The sequence below is a fragment of the Coturnix japonica genome, chromosome 15 (genome assembly GCF_054131305.1).
Source record: "Coturnix japonica strain WE chromosome 15, WE-NBRP24, whole genome shotgun sequence".
NCBI classification, from domain to species: domain Eukaryota; kingdom Metazoa; phylum Chordata; class Aves; order Galliformes; family Phasianidae; genus Coturnix; species Coturnix japonica.
In genome coordinates, this window is record NC_140677.1 from 15,529,120 (window position 1) to 15,552,143 (window position 23,024).

The 23,024-nt window shown below is 53.2% G+C and overlaps 4 protein-coding genes across 9 annotated transcripts; 3 read left to right on the forward strand and 1 right to left on the reverse strand.

Moving 5' to 3' along the window:
- Positions 1–2,002: 2,002 nt before the first annotated feature.
- On the forward strand, positions 2,003–10,428 carry LOC146758385 (uncharacterized). Of its 4 annotated transcripts, XR_014934859.1 has the most exons (7): positions 2,059–2,116; positions 2,992–3,480; positions 8,423–8,585; positions 8,677–8,783; positions 9,002–9,109; positions 9,261–9,379; positions 9,545–9,683. XR_014934859.1 is itself a non-coding variant. In XM_085517044.1 (6 exons), exons 1-6 carry the CDS (start codon positions 2,106–2,108, stop codon positions 10,324–10,326), a joined length of 1,290 nt encoding a protein of 429 aa, XP_085373170.1. In that variant the 5' UTR covers positions 2,003–2,105; the 3' UTR covers positions 10,327–10,428. The 4 variants fall into 4 exon arrangements, 3 of the variants coding, with proteins under 3 accessions (XP_085373170.1, XP_085373169.1, XP_085373171.1); XM_085517044.1 differs by lacking the exon at positions 2,992–3,480 and having other exon boundaries at positions 2,003–2,116; positions 9,545–10,428; XM_085517043.1 differs by lacking the exon at positions 2,992–3,480 and having other exon boundaries at positions 2,003–2,116; positions 9,261–10,428.
- On the reverse strand, positions 3,894–6,964 carry LOC146758386 (uncharacterized). The gene is made up of 8 exons (XM_085516626.1): positions 6,647–6,964; positions 6,478–6,555; positions 6,087–6,211; positions 5,735–5,897; positions 5,537–5,643; positions 5,211–5,318; positions 4,941–5,059; positions 3,894–4,775 (listed from the first exon to the last, which is right to left on the reverse strand). Exons 1-8 carry the CDS (start codon positions 6,962–6,964, stop codon positions 3,994–3,996), a joined length of 1,800 nt encoding a protein of 599 aa, XP_085372752.1. The 3' UTR covers positions 3,894–3,993.
- LOC146758387 (G2/M phase-specific E3 ubiquitin-protein ligase-like) lies at positions 7,279–8,237 on the forward strand. Its single transcript, XM_085516627.1, has 3 exons — positions 7,279–7,673; positions 7,765–7,842; positions 8,109–8,237. Exons 1-3 carry the CDS (start codon positions 7,344–7,346, stop codon positions 8,235–8,237), a joined length of 537 nt encoding a protein of 178 aa, XP_085372753.1. The 5' UTR covers positions 7,279–7,343.
- A 997-nt stretch (positions 10,429–11,425) lies between the features above and the next one.
- SHISA5 (shisa family member 5) lies at positions 11,426–22,420 on the forward strand. 3 transcript variants are annotated; one of them, XM_015850301.3, is made up of 4 exons: positions 11,426–11,469; positions 17,946–18,061; positions 19,095–19,313; positions 20,084–22,420. In XM_015850301.3, the coding sequence occupies exons 1-4, from the start codon at positions 11,459–11,461 to the stop codon at positions 20,161–20,163; spliced, it is 426 nt and encodes a 141-aa protein (XP_015705787.2). In that variant the 5' UTR covers positions 11,426–11,458; the 3' UTR covers positions 20,164–22,420. The 3 variants fall into 3 exon arrangements, with proteins under 3 accessions (XP_015705787.2, XP_085373187.1, XP_015705788.2); XM_085517061.1 differs by lacking the exon at positions 11,426–11,469 and adding an exon at positions 13,173–13,358; XM_015850302.2 differs by lacking the exon at positions 11,426–11,469 and adding an exon at positions 14,940–15,204.
- Positions 22,421–23,024: the final 604 nt, after the last annotated feature.

The following is a 23,024-nucleotide window of genomic DNA, read 5'->3' on the forward strand; positions in this document are numbered from 1 at the left end:
GCAACGCCTGTGCTGGAGAGGGCACCGGTAAGAGGCAAACAGCCGTGTGCTGCTGGGCTGGGGCCAGGCCAGGCCTGGCAGCGGCTGCTCAGAGCGGCCCTGCTCAAATCCCTCCAGCCCGGGACAAACGGGAGCCAGTTCCACCCCATGGCTGGAATTCCATCCTGCTCACCTTCCTGCCTCCCCTTACAGCCTCCAGCACCAGCTCCGGTCTTGCTGGCCTCGGCACCACCGGCCAGCAGGGACTGCAGCCATCTCAGAGCTCCTTGACACCCGAGAGCAGCAGCTCTGGTACCACCAGTGAGCACGGACTGCCGCCACCCCAAGGCTCCGCAGCACCAGAGAGCAGCGGCTCTACAATCTCCAGCCAGGAACAATCGGAGCCAGCTCACAGTTCCCGCTTGCCTGAGAGCAGCGGCCTGTCCAGCCAGCACAGGCCAGAATGGAGGAGGAGGCTCTGCTTGCGTTTACATCGCATTGATGACTCACGGCATGAGTCGCTAGGTTGCTGTGGGAGCACCCATAATGCTGCCCTGATAGCCAGCCAGGGGACAGCTCGGTCCTCGAGGCGCTGCCCTGCACTGCGATACAACCTCAGGTGCAGGCAGGGACAGCGGGCCCGGACAAGAAGCCGCTCTCCATTGCGGCGCCGGGCCCCAGAATCTCCGAGCCGGCCCCAGAGACACCGTGCGAGCAGGCAGAGACCAAGCCCAGGTGCTCAGAGCTGCAGCTACACCACAGCGGCAGCACCGGGGTCCTCCAGGGCTTCCAGAACAGCCCACAGAAGCCCATCCAGACATCCAGCACGGGCCCGGACAAGGAGCCGCTCGCCTCTCCATCGTCGGGCTGCGGAGACCGACAGCCGGCCCCGAAGACGCCGCACGAGCCGGTCCAGGCGGCGAGGGCCAGACCAGGGCCAGAGCTGCTCCCGGGTACCACGTCGGGCCTGGCACATCACCAGCCGGCCCTGCTGATGCCACGGGAGTATTATTTATATAGTTGATTTTATGATATCATATAATATTATTTATTTATATATATGTTTATTATATCCCCTAATAAATTTCCCCACCCTATTTCTGTGTCACGTTTGGCTTTGTTATAAATCACTCGCAGTGTCAATAGTACTGTGCAGTGTAAAGGCTGGGGCTGCTCCAGGTGCTGCCGCACACCGAGTGCGATAAGCAAAACCCATGGCAAAAAGCACTCTGCGATAGACAGGAATGTTTTATCTGTTCCTGTATATCAGTTAACATCACCAGCCAGCCCTACTGATGCTGTAGGAGCAGCCATGTACAATCTCCCCTTCCTATCCAATGTCATCTGAATCCATCCCAATAAAACTTAATTCCTTCATGCCACTGTCAGTTTTGTTGTTCTCTGCCTTTCCCGAGGTGGGCAGCTTTAGGGCCTGGATCCACGGGCTTCCCTTCCCCAGCACCCAACCCATTCCTTCCTCCCCGCAGCCCGGTTCATGCTGAGCTGGGTTCTGGCCCCGACTCCAGCAGGGTGCAGCATTTCCAATGCACAACATGGAGGAGGCCAGGCTGGCAGCTGCAGCCCCTTTCTGGGGCTGTTTCTGACATCTTGGGGCCGTCGCTGTGTTTGGGAATCATGGGCAGCCCCAGGGCTGCTGCCGGCTGTGGGGTGGGCCAGGACCTGGGATTTCCTGCATTTGGGCAGTGCCGCAGCTCTGAGGGCTGCTGCTGCTCTGGGGATGCTGCCAGGCAGGGGGTCACAGCCCATTAAGCGCGTGAACCACTCATGGCTGTTCCAGAGTCAGGCGCTGTGCCTCCTATGAGCGCATCAGCAGTGCTGCCCCTGCTCCTAAATGGGATGGCCACCCTTCACTTACTCATTCCAGCTGCCTAGAGATGTAGCCTGTCGGTCCCTTCCAGGATCCCGTGTGTTCTACTAACACTCCCAGTGCAATGTGCCATCACTTCTTGCACAGCTTCACATACAGGTCACCCGATCAGAAGACAACACCCCCCTCTCCTGCCCCCCCCAGCGCTGTCTGCGAGGCGAAGCAGCCTCGCTGGCTCCCAAGACAGACCCGCCCTAAGAGGGGCGGGCGGGCGGCGTGACGCGAGCGGGCGGCAGCGATGGGCATGGGGTGAGATGTGCGGGATCCGCGGAGCTCGGGAGGACGGGGATGGGGAGCGGGGCTGTCGGGCTGCTCTGCGCTGTCGGGTGTAGCTGAAATGGGAGGGACGGGGTCGGAGAGGAAAAACGAAGCGAATGGGCTTCCCGGCTTCGGGCCTGCGGGAAGTGGCGTTGGGTGTGTTGGAGGAGGGAGAGATGGGGAGGTTCTGCGAGGTCTGACCAGAATGGAGAGCAGCAGTGCTGCAGTGGGAGATGGGCCCTTGGAAAGCTGGGAAGCATCCAGCCTCCAGTCTTAACCCAAAAAGGCCGTGTCGTGGTGTGCCTGGGCAGGGAGCCCTGCTCTGCATGCTGAACATGCTCTTGGCAGCGCCTTTGCTTTTGAAGAGAACTTTGCCAGAAACAGCTGTGCAGGAATAAGAATCCAACGCCTCCCTCGGGCCAAAGCTGCTCTGCTTCCTCCTGCAGTGCAGCACAGGGACAGAGCTTCACCAGGCAGGGGCTGCTGGGTGCTGGGAGGAAGCCTGTCTGTAAGGTGCTGTGTCTGGCACTCAGGACGCTGGGAGGGGCAAACAGAGCTGTCCCACTGAGATGTGATCTGAGGCTGTGTGAAAACCCAGCCCTCATGCTCTTATGAGCAGGAGGAACCTGCATGAGCATGGAGTAACATGGCAATGAGCATGGGATTACGAGATGGAGATGGATTACTTCACCTTCTAAAAGCTGAAGTTAGAGCTGCTGAGACAAAAGCGAAGCTGCTCACTGTATGACCTCAGAGTAATGCAACTCAGATTGCTCTCATCAGCCACTCCCTGCAGAAATCACAGCGTAGCAGTTCTCCTTCCAGGGATGGATGAGACAAACAGCATCTGGTTTGCATCTTGCCAGGACTCAAAACACATCTGTGAGAAGGCAAGCTTTGATATGTGAGGATGGCAAACAAAGCACTGCGTGCATCGCCAACCAGAGAGATTCTGTGGTTCTGTGAATCAAGTCGTTTGTTGGAACGAGAGGTAATCAGCGGCCAACAGCCCACAAGCAGAGCCTGGAGAACATCACGGCAACACGTAAACACTGGACTGGGAAACTGCTGGAGCCACAGGCCCCGTAGCGTTCAGGTGGGGCCAGGATGGTGGATGTGCTGCCCAGTGCCTTCGGCAGCACCAACACGCCGGGTTCCAGCAGGGCTGTGTCTGGCACCGGGCCCCTCACTGTGCGCAGCTGCAAGAGCTGCCCCCCCTGCAGCCCCTCCATCTACAGCTGCAGCACCATTCCCTCATGGCCAAGGGCATCTAGAAATGGTGCCTGCCACAGCCACACCAGCCCGGAGTGACCTTGGTGCTGCTGCACACCGAGGGGCAGGAAGACCCCAACAAGGTGAGTGCAGCAGAGGGGGGTCCCAGACACCCTGTAGAAGCAGAGTCCCCAGTAACCAGATCTGTGTGCAGGATGACGAACACAGAGAAGCCTGGAAAGGCAGAGAAGAACAAAACTGACAGTGGCATGAAGGAATTAAGTTTTATTGGGATGGATTCAGGTGACATTGGATAGAAGGATAACATCACCAGCCGGCCCTCCTACGGCATCGGTAGGGCTGGCTGGTGATGTTAACTGATATACAGGAAGAGCTGAAACATTGCTAACTGTCTATCGCAGAGTGCTTTTTGCCATGGGTTTTGCTTATCGCACTCGGTGTGCGGCAGCGCCTGGAGCAGCCCCGGCCTTTACACTGCACGGTACTATTGACACTGCGACTGATTTATAACAAAGCCAAACGAGACACAGAAATAGGGTGGGGAAATTTATTAGGGGATATAATAAACATATATATAAATAAATAATATTATATGATATCATAAAATCAACTATATAAATAATACTCCCGTGGCATCAGCAGGGCCGGCTGGTGATGTGCCGGGCCCGACGTGATACCGGGGAGCAGCTCTGGCCCTGGTCTGGCCCTCGCCGCCTGGACCGGCTCGTGCGGCGTCTTCGGGGCCGGCTGTCGGTCTCCGCAGCCCGACGATGGAGAGGCGAGCGGCTCCTTGTCCGGGCCCGCTCTGGATGTCTGGATGGGCTTCTGTGGGCTGTTCTGGAAGCCCTGGAGGACCCTGGTGCTGCCGCTGTGGTGTAGCTGCAGCTCTGAGCACCTGGGCTTGGTCTCTGCCTGCTCGCACGGTGTCTCTGGGGCCGGCTCGGAGATTCTGGGGCCCGGCGCCGCAATGGAGAGCGGCTTCTTGTCCGGGCCCGCTGTCCCTGCCTGCACCTGGGGTTGTATCGCAGTGCAGGGCAGCGCCTCGAGGACCGAGATGTCCCCTGGCTGGCTATCAGGGCAGCATTATGGGTGCTCCCACAGCAACCTAGCGACTCATGCCATGAGTCGTCAATGCGATGTAAACGCAAGCAGAGCCTCCTCCTCCATTCTGGCCTGCGCTGGCTGGACAGGCCGCTGCTCTCAGGCAAGCGGGAACTGTGAGCTGGCTCTGATTGTTCCTGGCTGGAGATTGTAGAGCCGCTGCTCTCTGGTGCTGCGGAGCCTTGGGGTGGCGGCAGTCCGTGCTCACTGGTGGTACCAGAGCTGCTGCTCTCGGGTGTCAAGGAGCTCTGAGATGGCTGCAGTCCCTGCTGGCTGGTGGTGCTGACGCCAGCAAGACCGGAGCTGGTGCTGGAGGCTGTAAGGGGAGGCAGGAAGGTGAGCAGGATGGAATTCCAGCCATGGGGTGGAACTGGCTCCCGTTTGTCCCGGGCTGGAGGGATTTGAGCAGGGCCGCTCTGAGCAGCCGCTGCCAGGCCTGGCCTGGCCCCAGCCCAGCAGCACGCGGCTGTTTGCCTCTTACCGGTGCCCTCTCCAGCACAGGCGTTGCACTCCCATTCAGTTCTGCTATCACTCAGGTCGGAGCAGCGGCGGTGTGTTCCTCGTGCAGCACAGGAGCTGCAGAGGAGCAGTTCCCAGGGCCTGTGGAAAGCAACAGGTTGTGGCCGTGAGGACAAAGTGCCCTGAGCCAGGGAGTGCCCGGCACAGCTCTGGTGCTCAGTCTGTGCTCCCCCAGCCCGTGGTGAGGCTGCGATGCCACGCAGAGCCCCAGAGGGCAGCTGAGGTCACTCACCCCTCTCCTGACCGTAATCTGCCTTGGGGGTAAAGGCAGTTGCTGGCATGGCACCGTCGATACCAAACTGCCAGCGCTGCATAAGCATCGTTGTCCCATACTGGCATTCTGCAAGAGAAGGGAGGGAATGTGATGAGCACTCACTGGCCCAGGACTAAAATTAACCCATGAAATCCATCCCCATCCACCTTATCCCTGCTTCCAGCTTCCCAATGACACTGAGGCCCATGTTAATGGCTGCCAAGGGCCAGGCCTTGCGGAGCAGTCCTTGGGTGGGCACAGCTCTTGTGCCCTCACACCTCAAGAGCTGGATGAAAGACACCAACCTGAATGGGATTCGGATCCCCACAGTCAGCATGTTTTGAAAAAATGTGTGTCTGTCTCTACATGCAGGGCACTGGAAGCAGTGCATCCCTGCACACAGGGCCGTTCTCTGCAGCAGAAACACAAGCAGTGTGGGTGTGAGCCGGGCCTGGTGCTGCTGAGCGCCTGCGGTGCCCGCGGGGCCAGGGGAGGGCTCCTACCTGGATGCAGGCCCGGTGGAACCAGGCGTGTTGGCAGGCTGGGCACACCAGGGTGCTGTACGACCTGCTGTCACCTACAGGCTCCATGCAGATGACGCAGGTCGTGTCCGGCTCTGGTGCTGCCTGCACTGCCTGCTGTGGGCTGTGCTCCCTGCAGAAGGACCTGGGGGAAGATGGAAGGGATGGGCGAGGTGAGAAGGGCTGCGAGGAGGGCAGAGGAACGGGAAGGAGCCCCAGGCCTTGGCTCTGGCTCTGTCAGGCTGCTGGGAGGTGTCACAGCGCGTTCCTCGCTGCTTTGGCTGGTGCTGACAGCAGGGTTGGAGGCCCACAGGACACACCTGGCAGCCCTTACCTGAGCGCTCCAAAGAACTGGGTGACGCATTGACCCTCGTAGGCGCAGGGGAGATGGAAGCTCCTCTCACATCCCGGCTCTGTGCAGGTGATGGTAGCCCACAAACCGCCACAGACGAAGCAGAGCTGGAAAGAGCAGAGCAGCCCCATCAGCTGCAGGCTCAGGGCCTACGCAGCGGGCCCCGCACCTCTGGGCAGGGCGCAGGATGCGGGCAGGGCTGGGTGGCACTCTGCAGAGCTGCCTGGTGAACAGGGCTGGTCTGCAAGAGCAGGGATTTCTCCTGGAGCTGGGAGGAGGGGCTGGGATTGCTTTCTGGGGACCAGGCTGAGCTCTCCTGGCACCAAGCTCCCTGTTCCGGTCCAGTGCTCAACCTCTGCTCTGCCTCCCTCACTGTGCGTGTCATGTCTTCAAAATTAAAACTTGCCTCGTTGTTTTCTTGCTCGTTTTCACGAATATTGTTGGCAAATCTCTGTACAGGAGGAAAGAGCACGGTCTAGTTAGGGCAGAAAGGAGGGAATCACTGATTGGGGGAAGGTGGCAGGAGACACGAGGGAACTCACCGCACAATATTCATGGTAATACACTCCACGAACACTCTCTTTGCGGCCAAGGATGTCGGAGTCCTCATCCTGTAGGCCACAGAACACGCATGCTGGAGAGAAGAGAGTAACAGCAGTGAGCGCCTTGCGGGGCCAGGTGCCCCCGGGGGCTGTCCCAGGGGCTGCTCTGTGCCGGCTGTGCCAGCTGAGGGGCAGGGCCGCAGGCCGTGGATGCAGGGATACTTGGCTCTCACCTGGCTCTACCGAGCCGGCAGCCTCCTCTGTCTCCGCACGCTCCGTGCGTGTGGATCGCCACCAAGTGCAGAGTCTCTGTCCCATCACTGCTGGGCTTCGTCCTCTGCGTGCCAACCTATGGAGAAGCGGGACAAGGCTGAACCCCTTCCTCCCTGCTCACCTCACCGGTTCGCACTGAGCTCGGCCTGAGCCCCGCAGCCTCAGCTCTGCTCCACAGCCCACATGTCACAATGGCCGTTCCGTGCCACCCTTTGTGACGCCATCACACCTCACGGGGCTGAGGTCACCCAAGAATGGCATCAGAATGGAACGGCCATTGTGACTTATGGGCTGTGGTGTAGACCTGAGGCTGCAGGGCTCAGGCCGAGCTCAGTGCGAACCGGTGAGGTGAGCAGGGAGGAAGGGGCTCAGCCTCGTCCCGCTTCTCCATAGGTTGGCACGCAGAGGACGAAGCCCAGCAGTGATGGGACAGAGACTCTGCACTTGGTTGCGGTCGACGCACACTGAGCGTGCGGAGACAGAGGAGGCTACACAGGAGGCTGCCGGCTCGGTAGAGCCAGGTGAGAGCCAAGTATCCCTGCATCCACGGCCTGCGGCCCTGCCCCTCAGCTGGCACAGCCGGCACAGAGCAGCCCCTGGGACAGCCCCCGGGGGCACCTGGCCCCGCAAGGCGCTCACTGCTGTTACTCTCTCCTCTCCAGCATGTGTGCTCTGTGGCCTACAGGATGAGGACTCCGACATCCTTGGCCGCAAAGAGAGTGTTCGTGGAGTGTATTACCATGAATATTGTGCGGTGAGTTCCCTCGTGTCTCCTGCCACCTACCCCCAATCAGTGATTCCCTCCTTTCTGCCCTAACTAGACCGTGCTCTTTCCTCCTGTACAGAGATTTGCCAACAATATTCGTGAAAACGAGCAAGAAAACAACAAGGCAAGTTTTAATTTTGAAGACATGACACGCACAGTGAGGGAGGCAGAGCAGAGGTTGAGCACTGGACCGGAACAGGGAGCTTGGTGCCAGGAGAGCTCAGCCTGGTCCCCACAAAGCAATCCCAGCCCCTCCTCCCAGCTCCAGAAGAAATCCCTGCTCTTGCAGACCAGCCCTGTTCACCAGGCAGCTCTGCAGAGTGCCACCCAGCCCTGCCCGCATCCTGCGCCCTGCCCAGAGGTGCGGGGCCCGCTGCGTAGGCCCTGAGCCTGCAGCTGATGGGGCTGCTCTGCTCTTTCCAGCTCTGCTTCGTCTGTGGCAGTTCGGGGGCCAGCATCACCTGCGCAGAGCCGGGATGCGAGAGGAGCTTCCATCTCCCCTGCGCCTACGAGGGCCAGTGTGTCACCCAGTACACTGGAGAGTTCAGGTAAGGGCTGCCAGGTGTGTCCTGTGGGCCTCCAACCCTGCTGTCAGCACCAGCCAAAGCAGCGAGGAACGCGCTGTGACACCTCCCAGCAGCCTGACAGAGCCAGAGCCAAGGCCTGGGGCTCCTTCCCGTTCCTCTGCCCTCCTCGCAGCCCTTCTCACCTCGCCCATCCATTCCATCTTCCCCCAGGTCCTACTGCTGGGTCCATCGTCCGCGTCAAGCATTGGAACCAGCATCAGCGCAGGACAAGACCTGCATCATTTGCATGGAGCCCATGGATGACAGCGGGTCGTACACCACCATGTCCTGTCCAGCCTGCCAAAACGCCTGGTTCCACCGGGCCTGCATCCAGGTAGGAGCCCTCCCCTGGCCCCGCGGGCACCGCAGGCGCTCAGCAGCACCAGGCCCGGCTCACACCCACACTGCTTGTGTTTCTGCTGCAGAGAACAGCCCTGTGTGCAGGGATTTACTGCTTCCAGTGCCCTGCATGTAGAGACAGACACACATTTCTTCAAAACATGCGGAGTGTGGGGATCCAAATCCCATTCAGGTTGGTGTCTTTCATCCAGCTCTTGAGGTGTGAGGGCACAAGAGCTGTATCTGCCCAAGGACTGCTCCGCAAGGCCTGGCCCTTGGCAGCCATTAACATGGGCCTCAGTGTCATTGGGAAGCTGGAAGCAGGGATAAGGTGGATGGGGATGGATTTCATGGGTTAATTTTAGTCCTGGGCCAGTGGGTGCTCATCACATTCCCTCCCTTCTCTCGCAGAATGCCAGTATGGGACAACGATGCTTATGCAGCGCTGGCAGTTTGGTATCGACGGTGCCATGCCAGCAACTGCCTTTACCCCCAAGGCAGATTACGGTCAGGAGAGGGGTGAGTGACCTCAGCTGCCCTCTGGGGCTCTGCGTGGCATCGCAGCCTCACCACGGGCTGGGGGAGCACAGACTGAGCACCAGAGCTGTGCCGGGCACTCCCTGGCTCAGGGCACTTTGTCCTCATGGCCACAACCCGTTGCTTTCCACAGGCCCTGGGAACTGCTCCTCTGCAGCTCCTGTGCTGCACGAGGAACACACCGCCACTGCTCCAACCTGAGTGATAGCAGAACCGAATGGGAGTGCAACGCCTGTGCTGGAGAGGGCACCGGTAAGAGGCAAACAGCCGCGTGCTGCTGGGCTGGGGCCAGGCCAGGCCTGGCAGCGGCTGCTCAGAGCGGCCCTGCTCAAATCCCTCCAGCCCGGGACAAACGGGAGCCAGTTCCACCCCATGGCTGGAATTCCATCCTGCTCACCTTCCTGCCTCCCCTTACAGCCTCCAGCACCAGCTCCGGTCTTGCTGGCCTCGGCACCACCGGCCAGCAGGGACTGCAGCCATCTCAGAGCTCCTTGACACCCGAGAGCAGCAGCTCTGGTACCACCAGTGAGCACGGACTGCTGCCACCCCAAGGCTCCGCAGCACCAGAGAGCAGCAGCTCTACAATCTCCAGCCCGGAACAATCAGAGCCAGCTCACAGTTCCCGCTTGCCTGAGAGCAGCGGCCTGTCCAGCCAGCGCAGGCCAGAATGGAGGAGGAGGCTCTGCTTGCGTTTACATCGCATTGACGACTCATGGCATGAGTCGCTAGGTTGCTGTGGGAGCACCCATAATGCTGCCCTGATAGCCAGCCAGGGGACAGCTCGGTCCTCGAGGCGCTGCCCTGCACTGCGATACAACCTCAGGTGCAGGCAGGGACAGCGGGCCCGGACAAGAAGCTGCTCTCCATTGCGGCGCCGGGCCCCAGAATCTCCGAGCCGGCCCCAGAGACACCGTGCGAGCAGGCAGAGACCAAGCCCAGGTGCTCAGAGCTGCAGCTACACCACAGCGGCAGCACCGGGGTCCTCCAGGGCTTCCAGAACAGCCCACAGAAGCCCATCCAGACATCCAGCGCGGGCCCGGACAAGGAGCCGCTCGCCTCTCCATCGTCGGGCTGCGGAGACCGACAGCCGGCCCCGAAGACGCCGCACGAGCCGGTCCAGGCGGCGAGGGCCAGACCAGAGCCAGAGCCGCTCCCGGGTACCACGTCGGGCCCGGCACATCACCAGCCGGCCCTGCTGATGCCACGGGAGTATTATTTATATAGTTTATTTTATGATATCATATAATATTATTTATTTATATATATGTTTATTATATCCCCTAATAAATTTCCCCACCCTATTTCTGTGTCACGTTTGGCTCTGTTATCAATCACTCGCAGTGTCAATAGTACCGTGCAGTGTAAAGGCCGGGGCTGCTCCAGGTGCTGCCGCACACCGAGTGCGATAAGCAAAACCCATGGCAAAAAGCACTCTGCGATAGACGGGAATGTTTTATCTGTTCCTATATATCAGTTAACATCACCAGCCAGCCCTACTGATGCTGTAGGAGCAGCCATGTACAATCTCCCCTTCCTATCCAATGTCATCTGAATCCATCCCAATAAAACTTAATTCCTTCATGCCACTGTCAGTTTTGTTCTTCTCTGCGTTTCCCGAGGTGGGCAGCTTTAGGGCCTGGATCCACGGGCTTCCCTTCCCCAGCACCCAACCCATTCCTTCCTCCCCGCAGCCCGGTTCATGCTGAGCTGGGTTCTGGCCCCGACTCCAGCAGGGTGCAGCATTTCCAATGCACAACATGGAGGAGGCCAGGCTGGCAGCTGCAGCCCCTTTCTGGGGCTGTTTCTGACATCTTGGGGCCGTCGCTGTGTTTGGGAATCATGGGCAGCCCCAGGGCTGCTGCCGGCTGTGGGGTGGGCCAGGACCTGGGATTTCCTGCATTTGGGCAGTGCCGCAGCTCTGAGGGCTGCTGCTGCTCTGGGGATGCTGCCAGGCAGGGGGTCACAGCCCATTAAGCGCGTGAACCACTCATGGCTGTTCCAGAGTCAGGCGTTGTGCCTCCTATGAGCGCATCAGCATTGCTGCCCCTGCTCCTAAATGGGATGGCCACCCTTCACTTACTCATTCCAGCTGCCTAGAGATGTAGCCTGTCGGTCCCTTCCAGGATCCCGTGTGTTCTACTAACACTCCCAGTGCAATGTGCCATCACTTCTTGCACAGCTTCACATACAGGTCACCCGATCAGAAGACAACACCCCCCCTCTCCTGCCCCCCCCAGCGCTGTCTGCGAGGCGAAGCCGCCTCGCTGGCTCCCAAGACAGACCCGCCCTAAGAGGGGCGGGCGGGCGGCGTGACGCGAGCGGGCGGCAGCGATGGGCATGGGGTGAGATGTGCGGGATCCGCGGAGCTCGGGAGGACGGGGATGGGGAGCGGGGCTGTCGGGCTGCTCTGCGCTGTCGGGTGTAGCTGAAATGGGAGGGACGGGGTCGGAGAGGAAAAACAAAGCGAATGGGCTTCCCGGCTTCGGGCCTGCGGGAAGTGGCGTTGGGTGTGTTGGAGGAGGGCGAGATGGGGAGGTTCTGCGAGGTCTGACGAGCTGTTCGGAGCAGGAAGGTCACCGAGCAGAGCCGGGCTGCACGCGGTGCTAATGGGGAATTGTTAGAAAGATCCGCGTTTGGGAGCGGAGCGGAGCCGCTCTCATGGGATTAACGAGCCGTCGGTGCCTGGAGAGAACGGCCCGATGGGGACGCGCTGGAGCTGCTGCTCTTTCGGTTCCGCTGCGGCTTTTTTGCAATACCGACGCGCTGTGCGGATGGCCGGGCTCAGCACAACAGACACAACTCGGTTCCGCCGCTTTCGTTAAGAATAAGAGCAGTTCGGCGTTCAGAAGTGCTGCTTTTGGCAAAGCACCCGGGGCTGGATGCGGGGGGACGCCGCATCCCGTGTGACTCATGGCGTTGCGTTCCTTGAGCGATGGGTTTCCACATCAGCAGCGCAGCCCGGCAGCACATCCTGTGCCCTTCACTGGCAGCTTTCCCGTCTGTTTCTCCGCCCTGCAGCTCCGTGCCCGGTGCTGTTGAACACAAGTTTGTTCCCAGTGACGGCAGATGGGCTGATGGCAGCCGAGACGCCTCGTCGTGCCCCCAGCAGGATGGGCACGGCTCTGCGCAGGAGGGAGATGACGGGAAACGGCTTCCTTGGGCATCCCGTGCAAATAGCAGCTTGGACTCCGCTCTTCAATAGCGGGGGGAGGGGGGAGGCTGGGAGGACCATGCGGCAGTGATGCTGTGATGGCACAGCACTGTGCGAGGGGGGCAGTGTGGGAGGCACTGCAGCCTTCCTGCATCTTGTCCAGCTGGGAGTTCTCAATTCTTCGTGCTCTTGCTGTTTTCTCAGTGTTTATTTGGAGGTCTTTGAGGAGCTCCAGCAAAGCATCCGTTGTCAGTAGGTTTCTCTTCATTGCTGTCCTTCGGTGGTAACTTCCTTCAGTATTTAATACTGAGCTCCAGGTACTGCAGAGGCAGGAGGGCACGGCGCTTTGGGCAGCACAGTGCAGCCCCAAACACAAGCGTGTAACATCCCCGCAGTCACCTTGTGGCTGTTTATTGAGGCAATAAATGGCATTCCTTGGCAGTGCTGTAATGACATCCTTTGAAGTGCTTGGAAGCACTGTGCTTCCCCCAGGCCTGCGCTTAGAAGCAAAGCAAGCATTTTGTATGTACAAGTCAGTGTTCACTGGGATTCAAATGCTTTCTGTTGTTGGTAGTGCCAGCAGCAGTTTCCTTCTGGCTTCCTTCTGGTTTGTGTGTATGGCTGAGGTCTCCTATAGTGCTAATCTTAAAGATGACGTGGAGCTGTTAGGTCGCAGTGCAGTCCTTACATTTGTTAAATCTGCCACTTCTTCCACGCACCCAGAATGACCAAATGCCATCCGTACAGCTCCCACTGCTGAGGAACACGTGAAGGTGTTTCACTTTCAATTCCTTTCCAGCTGGATTAGCACAGACTGAGCTTCCCCTGCAGCGCTGCTTTCCAATACAAATACTGAGCAGAGAGGCTGACTGCATTCATTTTCCCCTTGTTCTGCTGTGCTTGGTGCCTCTGCTTGGTGAACTCGTGCAGGAGCAAAGGGCTGGTTCACTGTAAGCACAGTTGTCATTTGGTTAACGTGTTTGTTTGGCCTTGGTACGTCAGTTCTCCAGCAGCGAGCCTTACTGGAAAAGGAAATGAGATGACACACACCCAGTGTCCCACTAATCACCCAGTGTTTGGGTAGGTAACAAGGAGGGGTGTTTCAGAACATCTCTGAGGCAAACATTGTAGTTGGCACAGCTGATAAGCAGCCATTCTAAACCGAAACGCAAACAAGATTACCGCTGTGCGCAGTTAATTGGATTCTGCTCCTAAATGAATTTCTGCCTTGAAATTACAGCTAGTGGTGTAATGGATACAGCGATGCCTGAGGAAAGGCTGTGCATCCTTCTGGGGTTAGAAAAGGGAGCAGCAGCCTTCATGGGCAGCCTCAGCCAGCAGGGACAGGACATGAGGACATTCTCATGGGCTGGGGTTGTGTTTGTTGCTGGTCTGAATGCTGCCTTGCCACTTGGTTCTCTGGAACTGAGAAAATCCACGTCCTTCTGCCCACCCTTGTTTGAAATGACAGCCTGCGAAGCATCCCAAGAGCTCAGCAGTTCTAACTGTGGAAGATGCAATTATGCTCATTTGCTGTCTCTCAATTTAGATGTTTTTAACCATATGCATCCTCTATAGGCATAGTAACAAATACAGCAGCGCTGAGCTGCACTGTTTTTCTCCTCCCTGCAGAGCCCTTTCCATATGGCTTGCATTTAGACACGAGCTTATCTCACCAAGAGTCTGTCAGAGCAAAACACAGCTGGGGTAACCCTCAGACAGGGCTTCTGCAGCTCTAGATGAGAGGAAGGCTGAGGAAGCGTGTCAGTTCCTTGTGGTATGGACTCATTAACGTACCTGCTGTAGACTCTGCTCCCATCCCAACAATGTGCTTCCAGCTTCTGTAATTGGGATGACACGATTCACGCGTCCATTCCCCACTGGAGCTGCGTTCTGTGGTTAGTGAAGCCAGTGGGTGTAACCTGCTCTGAACTTCCTCCGGTGGCAGTTTCAGGGTGTTTGGCAAGTCATGCATCAAGCTGCAGTGTATCTATGGCCTGCAGGAGCAGGGGTTTCATGCAGCTTACAGGCAGCTTTGGTACTGAAGGTCCATGAGTTGCCTGCAGCAGTGCTGGCCCTGCTGGAGCACCGTTCCCATGGCTCTCCAGCCAGCAGACCTGGGCAAAAATTGCATCCATGGTTCCTTTACAACAGGGCTTAAAAATGTGACAATTTTGGGGATTCGAGTGGCTGAGAAGGTTTAAAAATGTTCCTGGAATTGAACCTTGAATATTTTCTAAGGCCTTAAATGCATTCAGAGCATTTCACATTTCCTTCTGGTTCATGTTCATGGTTGAGGTCTCCTATATGAAAGGGGCTGCCTTGAGAGTTATCTGTGAACAGTATCCCTTTTGGATCCTGGGTTTGGTGGTCCCTTTTTAAGCTGTCATTCACGTCTCATTCAGTACCTAGAGGGGTGAATCAGGCACTCGTCACCTCTCTCCCTTCATGTAAATTCATATGTGATTATCAGTGTACCATAAAGGTGAAATGGGGCTGCAGGGTGTACTGAGGACATACATGACTTAGAGCTTTCCAAATGCAAAAGAAGAGGGGTGGAAGGGGAGCAAGACAAAGCGAGGTGATAGGACAAGGCAGGGAGTCCTCCCTTTGTATTTAATTTCTATGGATCCTATGGAAAGTCTCAGTTTGTGCTGTGGCGATAAAACTGCTGGCAGGCTTTTCTTTTGTCTTCAGTTAAACTCTTGGCCAAAGTTAGCTTTTATTATGTGAGGAGAGAGAAGCAGGAAATGGCAGTGAGTGAGCTCAAGCTGTTTGTTAGCGTGTGGTTTATGCAGAGACGATGGTATATCATGCAGGAGTCTGAAAACCTGCCTTCAGAGCGGGACACCAGCAGAGCGTTCTGCTCGTGGGCTGTGGCTGCCTCCATTCCTGCGCCGTGACGTCTGTTTGCAGGATCCATGGGGTAAGGTGAATGTGTGGTTTGGCTGTTGTTTGGGTTGGGTTTTTTGTTCAGGAGGTGTCTTTCAGCTGCAGCCCTTTGTTTGCTCATTTCCATGTATGTATGTACAAGGCGGGCGAGCGGTAACTTAGCGTGAGTGTTTTGTTTTTTTAATACTTCCAGAGACCCTTCAGGAGAGTTCATGTGTTGAAAGCAAATAAGCAAAGCAGTGGTTTCTCAGCAGAGAAGGGAACAGACTTTCTGGATGTAGCTCACAGCAAGAGCCTTTGTACAGTGTGCGGAGTATCCCATCTCCTAGTGCTCAATCTGAGCTGTGTTTTGGCCTCTCTTGGGTACCACCTTCTATCTCCATAAACCTCCCTGTGTTTTTTTCCAGTAGTTTTACCCATGGGAGTCCCATGGCTCTGTGATCATTACGTGCTCTGCGTCGTGATAGTGCTAGCAGATGTGTGGTAGGAGATGCTCAGGGCAGCACTCCTTTGGCAGAAAAAGGACAGATATAATTACAGTCAGGCGCACCATTAAGATATGTCAGAATTGCCAAAACTAGCAGTAGAAAACACAAGAGAAAAGTGTATTTATGAAGAGCTGCAGTGTTGACGGGGGTGTTGTTGCAGCACTGTACAAGTTCAGCACACGTTTGGGTTTGTTTTCCTGTCTCAGTGACTTCTGCTCTTTCCAGAGCTTTGCTCACAGCAGCCCAGCCCGGCAGCAGGGAAGTGCTGCTGCTGCTGCTGCAAGGACAGTGACAAACACCAGCAGCAGTCCCACTGTGCACACTCCCTAGAAGTCCCTGGGAAGAACTAACTCATACCTGTGTTTTGTTCCCTGGATGTTTTTGAAAGCTTATAATTTTGGCCTGTTAGTAATCACACGGTCTGTGGAGCTGGATCACAGTGTTTACGTGTGCAAACCCAGCACACCTGTGCTCTAAATGCATGTCTCCATTCAGTTCCTTTGAAAATGCATGCAGAATGCACTCAGCCGTCGTGTTGTTTGAGCAAAACTGCAGACTAATGGTTGGAATGCACCGAGTGCTTCTAAGAACTCAGTGAAAGCAAGGATGTGGCCGTTGGTTTGTTTCCCTGAGCTTCGTTATCACCGCATTCCTTATTAGAGGGAGTTAACAGTCAAGGAGGGGAGAGAAGTTTGTTACCAATAAGCCAGTGGCACTGTGCCCCAGAGCGACCCGTACTTATCTGCTGGCTGCCAGCTGGTTCTCTTAGCTCTCTTGTAACAGAGCTGAATTTGGTCCTGAAAGATGGACCGAACTGTGCAGGTTTCCTGCTGTGCTTGTTCATGTGTGATGGGTGGGTCTCTCTCCACCTCGTTTCCTCCATCTCTCAGATTAGTTGAGATGTTGCCCAGCCCTTGGTGAAGTTCAGCAGGGTTCTTTGGCTGCAGAAGTGAAGTGTTTGTCTTCTTCGTCATCTCTTTCCTTGGCAAAGGAATCTTTTTTCCTCGGCATTATTCACTACCAAAAAAGGCTCCTTCCTCCTTAGCTGGGAAGAGCCAGAGGAAGAAACTCTTGTTGACTGCTGAGGCCCCTTCAAACCTAAGCCATTCTGTGATTCTATGAAGTGCAAATAAAGCCGACAAGGCATGTATGCATCTTCACGGTTGTGCAGCCGTGTTGCAGTAATCTGTTTGCTTTCTTGGTGGTGTTTCTAATGCTGTTTCAGTGCCTTCAGGAGGCTGCATCAGTTCCTGCTTCCTGTTTGATGTGGAAATGCTTGGTTGCAGTAACAGTGGGCAAATCACGGGCACAGAGCAGGGGCATCACTAAGAAAGCCATCCTGCTGTGATTAGTGCATCACAAAATACATGCAAAAAATCATTTGGGATAATACATATCCAGACACTCACAAAACTCTTGTTCTGAATGCGTTCTTCAAGCTGTTGTAGGAATAGGGGGAGAAAAAGTGGTGGGACCTCTGCTGGGGAGAAACAAGCTTTTTAGATTGGACCTATTCTGTTTGTCAGTGCTGGCTCACAGAGAGTTGGGGTGCTCCAGGGAAGTGAGATGAGCTCTTGTGAATTCTGGCTGGGCACAGAGCAGGTTGCTTTTGCTTTCTGTTTTTAGTGCCAGTGATTCAACCTGCTGGTGTGATCGGGAACCAGAAATACTTTTCACATTGAATGTCTGGTTGGTAGCCAAGCAAAAATGGCTGGGGGATCTGGAGATGCCATTTTGTTTAAAGGTGTTGAGAGGAGGCTGAACGGGAAGAAAACTAGAGAGTTGTGTAGCCAAAGTGTCTATGAAGAAGCAAAAACAGGATGGATGTCGAAACAGCTCTCTACTGCTTATTTTAGTGTGTTTTCTTCATTTAGAGCAGCTTCCTGCTATTGTTTCCAGAACTGCTGCCTGATGCATTCCATAGGAAATAAAAATGCAGGAAACTCCAACTGCCATGGAAGAAAGGCTTCAATTATCTCAGGTGTAGCAAACAAACCACATGAATTGAGGCTTCAAAGGTCATAGATCCCAATATTTTGCCTTTCATTTCATTATTTGCTCCCATCCTTGCCTACACTTTGAATTTCTACAAAGAGGTCTTTCAGAACATTATGTAGCCAAAGAAGACCAACAAGAAGACCAACATAGGCTTGATGCTGAGCACTGAATGTGTTATACGGTTACTTTTTCCATCCTGGAGGCTGGCAGGGCGGTAGCTGCAGGGAGCTGGGTGGATGCTGGTCATTTGGTGTGAGATTGACTGGTTCTGCTGGCATCTCTCTTGCAGTTTTGGAACTCTTGTTGCGATTGGAGTGATCGTTTTTGCAGTGATCGTCGTTACTATAATTCTGTGCCTCACTTGCTCGTGTTGCTGTCTGTACAAAGCATGTCGAAGACCACAGCGTAAGTATCTCTATTGCATTTCTTTTTCTCACCCCTTCACAGCTTTGAAAATTTTTTTTCTGGAAGATTATATTGCCATAGAAAGGGAGAACAATGCAATAATATTTCCTTACTGCTGTGCTACGAGTGGCAGCAGGTAAACATGAAAAGCAAGCCTTTAAGTTGCTTAAAATACCATATTGGTCTTCTGAGATCAAACTTAAAAATGAGCATTTTGAAGGGAAGCACTAATGAGAAGTTGTCTTAATTAAAGCATTAGTAAGAGTATTTCAAATAAAGTATTGAATAGAGTATTTAATTAGAGTCTAGCTGGGATTAGCTCGCATACAGTCACAGAAGCAGCGAACGTGTTTATGAGAAGACTGAAATCTGAGTAAAACAAAAGGATTGTTTCCTTGTTCCCTGTGCAAGAAGTAGAGCCTTGAACATTTGTAATTGTAGAATTAAGGCGAAGGTCATGAAAACAAATTGTTGCAGTTCATTGGAAAATGCTGTGCTGCAGTAAGAGATGAACCAATAACCTGCTGTCTGCCCTTCTCAAAGTGATGTTTATTTGACTGTTCCAAAGGGGCACAGATTTGTTAGCATACAGACTGCATGTGAAAAGAAGCTTATTTGGCAAACCGTGAGAGGAAACATCTTGCCTATGGTGGGAGATCTGTGGCAACTTTAGCCTTTAAAACAGGAAGTATCTCTAAGACTAAGTAGTTTTTCCAGTCTTCTACCAAGAGGTGGATCGCTTGGCTGCAGGGTTGAGTCCAAGGAGAGATTTCTTTGATCTTCATGGCTGAGAACCAAGGAGGTAAAGCAGCTGCTCTCCTGGTTCATGCGGGCTCTTACTACCATGTAGGTCAATGGAAGGATATTCTGAGGAGAGAATTTCTAAAGCAGCTGTAGAGCTTTGAAAACAAAATGGTCCCAGATCTTAGAGTAAGAAATGGATTTTTGAAGGGAGTTCGTACTTTTACATCACTGCCCCGTCGAGCCTCCAAGAACCACCAGCGCTAACCACCTTCTTTTGGGTTGTTTGTAGCTGTTGTGACCACCACGGCCACCACAACAGTGGTTCACACGCCATATCCACAGGCACAGGGAGTGCCGCCCAGCTACCCTGCAGCTCCGTACCAGGGCTACCAGCCTGTGGCCATCCAGCCGCAGCCGGGGATGCCAGTCGCGCCCTACCCTGTGCAGTATCCTCCCCCATATCCCATGCAGCCACCAGGACCCCCAGCCTACCATGAAACCGTGGCAGGTAAGGATGTTTTGATAGCGGGATGTTTTAGTAATGTCGAGTAGAACGTTTTAATAATTCAATTGAAATTTCATATTAAACTCAAAGTCTTGTTAACACGTACATAGTAGTCTAATTCTGAGTGGTTTAACCTATACACAGGTGGCTTTTGCTAGTATTTTTATTTTATTCATCATTCTTTTTATAGAGATGATATCCAGACTGATGATTTGTGGATGGCTGGCAATTAGAATTGCCGGGTTGTTTTTCCTTCTGCTTTTCTTCTTTCACAGCATGGCATTCATGGAGCTTTACTGTTGCTTTCTATTTTATGCTGCTAATAGCTGTTCTCTGCAATTGGCTCCCAGCTATTCAGAGGCCAAAACTAGAGTCATAGAATGATGGATTTGGGTTGGAAATGACCTCAATGACCATCCACGTTGCCGGTCTGAAAAGACAGCTTTTCCCATTATTTTCCTCACCTATTAGGCAAGGGGCAGTCTTTAATTAGGTCACGTGCAGGAGGGAGAATACCTGCTGTGTCACACAGGAGCCAAACCCACTCAGCTTACAAGATCACCTGCAGATAGGCACGTTTGTGCATCCTGGCATTAATTGAACCACCTCGTGCATCTTGACAGACTTAATGGAACTGCTGCCTCGCAGCAGCTTGGCTCAGAACATCAGCTTTATCCTATTGCTTGTGCATTCCTGCACAAGTTGTTGATTTAGACAGAGAATTCTGAACGTGAGCCTGACATGCCTGTTTTTCCTGTGCTTTGCTTTTGCAGCTGGTGCTGGAGCACCGTACCCCATCAGCCAGCCCCCGTACAACCCTGCCTACATGGATCCTCAGAAGCCCATCTACTGAACGGCTCTGCCACCGCGCACCGTGCAGCTGCAGTATGTTATCCTGGAAGACAGCAATCTTTTGTCTAAGTAAAGTGAACATTAGCTCCGTATCTTCTTTGTTTTTAAGTGCTTTCAGTACTTCTGGCAGAAGTTGTTCATTTATACCTCAAGTAAATACGAAGAGCGATTGTGTTCAGAAGGGGTGCTCAGAAGTAAGAACCACAACAACATTTCTTGTGCAATAATTTTATGTGTGGTAGAAAGGAATGGTCCTCAGTGAGCTGTCAAACACCCAAAGCTGTAGCGATCTCTTGCACAGCGCCGAATCACATTGAGAAGCTGTGTGACAAATGTTCTGCTTGTTTTGAGGTTGCTATAATGAGGTCAGCTCCAACCTAATACATTTCATCCGTCACTTAAAAGGGAACCTTTCTTGAAACACGTCTGCCTGTGGCAGGAGTAGCAAGCCGTGTTCAGTTGTATTTGGACGAGTTGCATTATTCTGTGCTGAGTAGCATGAGTTGGTCTCTTCCTTGTTTTATTTCCCAATTTTAAGGCTTAAAAACTGCCTTTGTTGGGTGTTTTCTCAGGCTGTTTTAGTTTATAGCTAGAAATTGACAATAGAACCAAACCTTCTGCCATTCCTTAGAACAAACGGATCAAAAGCTGAAAACCTGGGGGGGTTCTTCATTAAAAATATATTGGACAAAGACTTGGTTTGCTTAATAGTCACAGGTTGTTGAGTGCTTTGGAGGACATAAAACAGCACCTTAGCCATACGTTGAGCAGAAATGACTGTTGATGTTGTTCTGCATGGTCACAGTGAGGGGATTAATTTTGGTTTTATTTGGTTTTATTTGATAACAAGTCATGGTTTCTGTGGTGTATTCTATGATGCTGTTATTTTCTGCATTGAAATGCATGTTGTTCCTTGGTGGAGCTGTATGCTGTCCACAGTATCTCTCACTGTGATGTAAGGAGTGAAATAATGTTGCTGCATCTCGCACACTGGTTATACCTGGAGCGGCCTATGAGCCCCTTGTCCTGTGACATTACATTCGAGGTAGATTTCTGTTTGAGAAACTTCGAACTTGAATAACCGACAGTGGTGTTTTACCTCATGGGATGGGTGGAAGTTGCTGCTGTCGAAGGCAGCCTTCTTTCTTTAAGTGGATTTTGGCTTTTTTTCTATATATTCCAATTTTTATTTTTATTTTTAAAGTCTTCAGGGCATTTCAGGACAAACCTGTTCAAAGTTTTTTAGCGCCAGTGTTCACAATAAGCCACGTCCCTGTGTTACAGCCCTCTGCTGGAGTTAATAGTGTGCAGTGGGGCCAAGAGGCACTCACAGAGCAGGTGCACCTTGGATCCATGTGCTCCTCCTCTTTTCTGCCCTGCAAGCCAAAAAATCAGGCTGTGCTGCCATACACTGCTGGGAGTTCTGTGATGAACTCACATTCCCATGTGGAGGATCTGGGTTATTTGTGCAGGGGAGGGCACTGAGTAACTGCAGAAGCAACCCCTTTATTGCAGAAGCACTTGCCCACGTGTGTTTGATCATACAGAAGGACAGCAGAGACTCCAGCAGCTCATTGGTCAGTGTGTGGATGGATGGGGGGAGACAGGAGGAAGAGCAGGGTAAGGTTAAGGAGCCTGAAAACTCACAGCTTTCCTTCAGTGAACATACACTGATGATAACTACATTCAAGCGAAGAGGGAAAGCAGTTCTGCAGGTGTTAATGATTTAACCGTAGTGTCACTGTCACAAAACTGGATGTAAGAAGAGAAAATGGCCTGCTTTCCTCGCTCCAGAACTGGAAGACTGAATTGGGTCTCGTCTTAACGTATAAATCAATGTCAGCCCTATGGTGTAGGACCAAATTTCATTATCATGGTGCGATCCAATTAAACTTCTTTTCTCGAAGTTAGATCAATGATGGAGAATCCGGCCCATGCATTGTCTGTTAGGCACTGCTCACGCTTTAGTCCCAGTAACCAAAGTTCACATCCAACCAGTGACCCACCACTGAAATGGGAATTCCCATTTTAAACATTGAGTCCAATTCTTTTTTAACTCTGTAAGTGCCTTTGTTTCAGAAACGTTCTGTGGAATTAAATACAGTACAGTCCTCTGCCATACGGAACTTCCTAGAGAATCGTTGTTGACTTTATTACATACTGTAAACCAGCTTTGTATGTTGTTTGTAGTTTAAGTCTTCAAAAGAAGAGGCATAAACTCTTTGCACCTTTGTAATAAATGCAGTGTTTGAAATATATTCTGTCACTTTTGTTTCCTTAGCTTGTCCAAGTATTACTTGAGCTGCATTTTAACTGTGTCTGACATCAAGCACGTTGTATTGTGAATATCACTTTTTGGTCACAGGGTATGAAATCTAATGACAGCTACGTGGCACAACACAAGAAGGAAAGCGTGAGCTCCTGGATGATGCTCTGATGGTGTTCTTCAAAGGTAATCTGAGAGAATTGCGATTAGTTAATTGATGACAGAAGACAAAATACATGCTCCCTAAAAAACTAAATCTGAACCTAAACTAGAAGACAGATGTGATTTCGAGCCCAAACATTAATCCTAACCATAAATTGCAATTATTTCTGATGTTTGTGTTAGTTCAGCTAATTTTCTTCTCCCACAAATTATTTAGTGGCTGCGGGGAGGAATTAATGGTTTGGGTGCTGGGGAAGGGAAGCCCATGGATCCAGGCCCTAAAGCTGCCCACCTCGGGAAAGGCAGAGAAGAACAAAACTGACAGTGGCATGAAGGAATTAAGTTTTATTGGGATGGATTCAGATGACATTGGATAGGAAGTTAACATCACCAGCCGGCCCTCCTACAGCATCAATGGGGCTGGCTGGTGATGT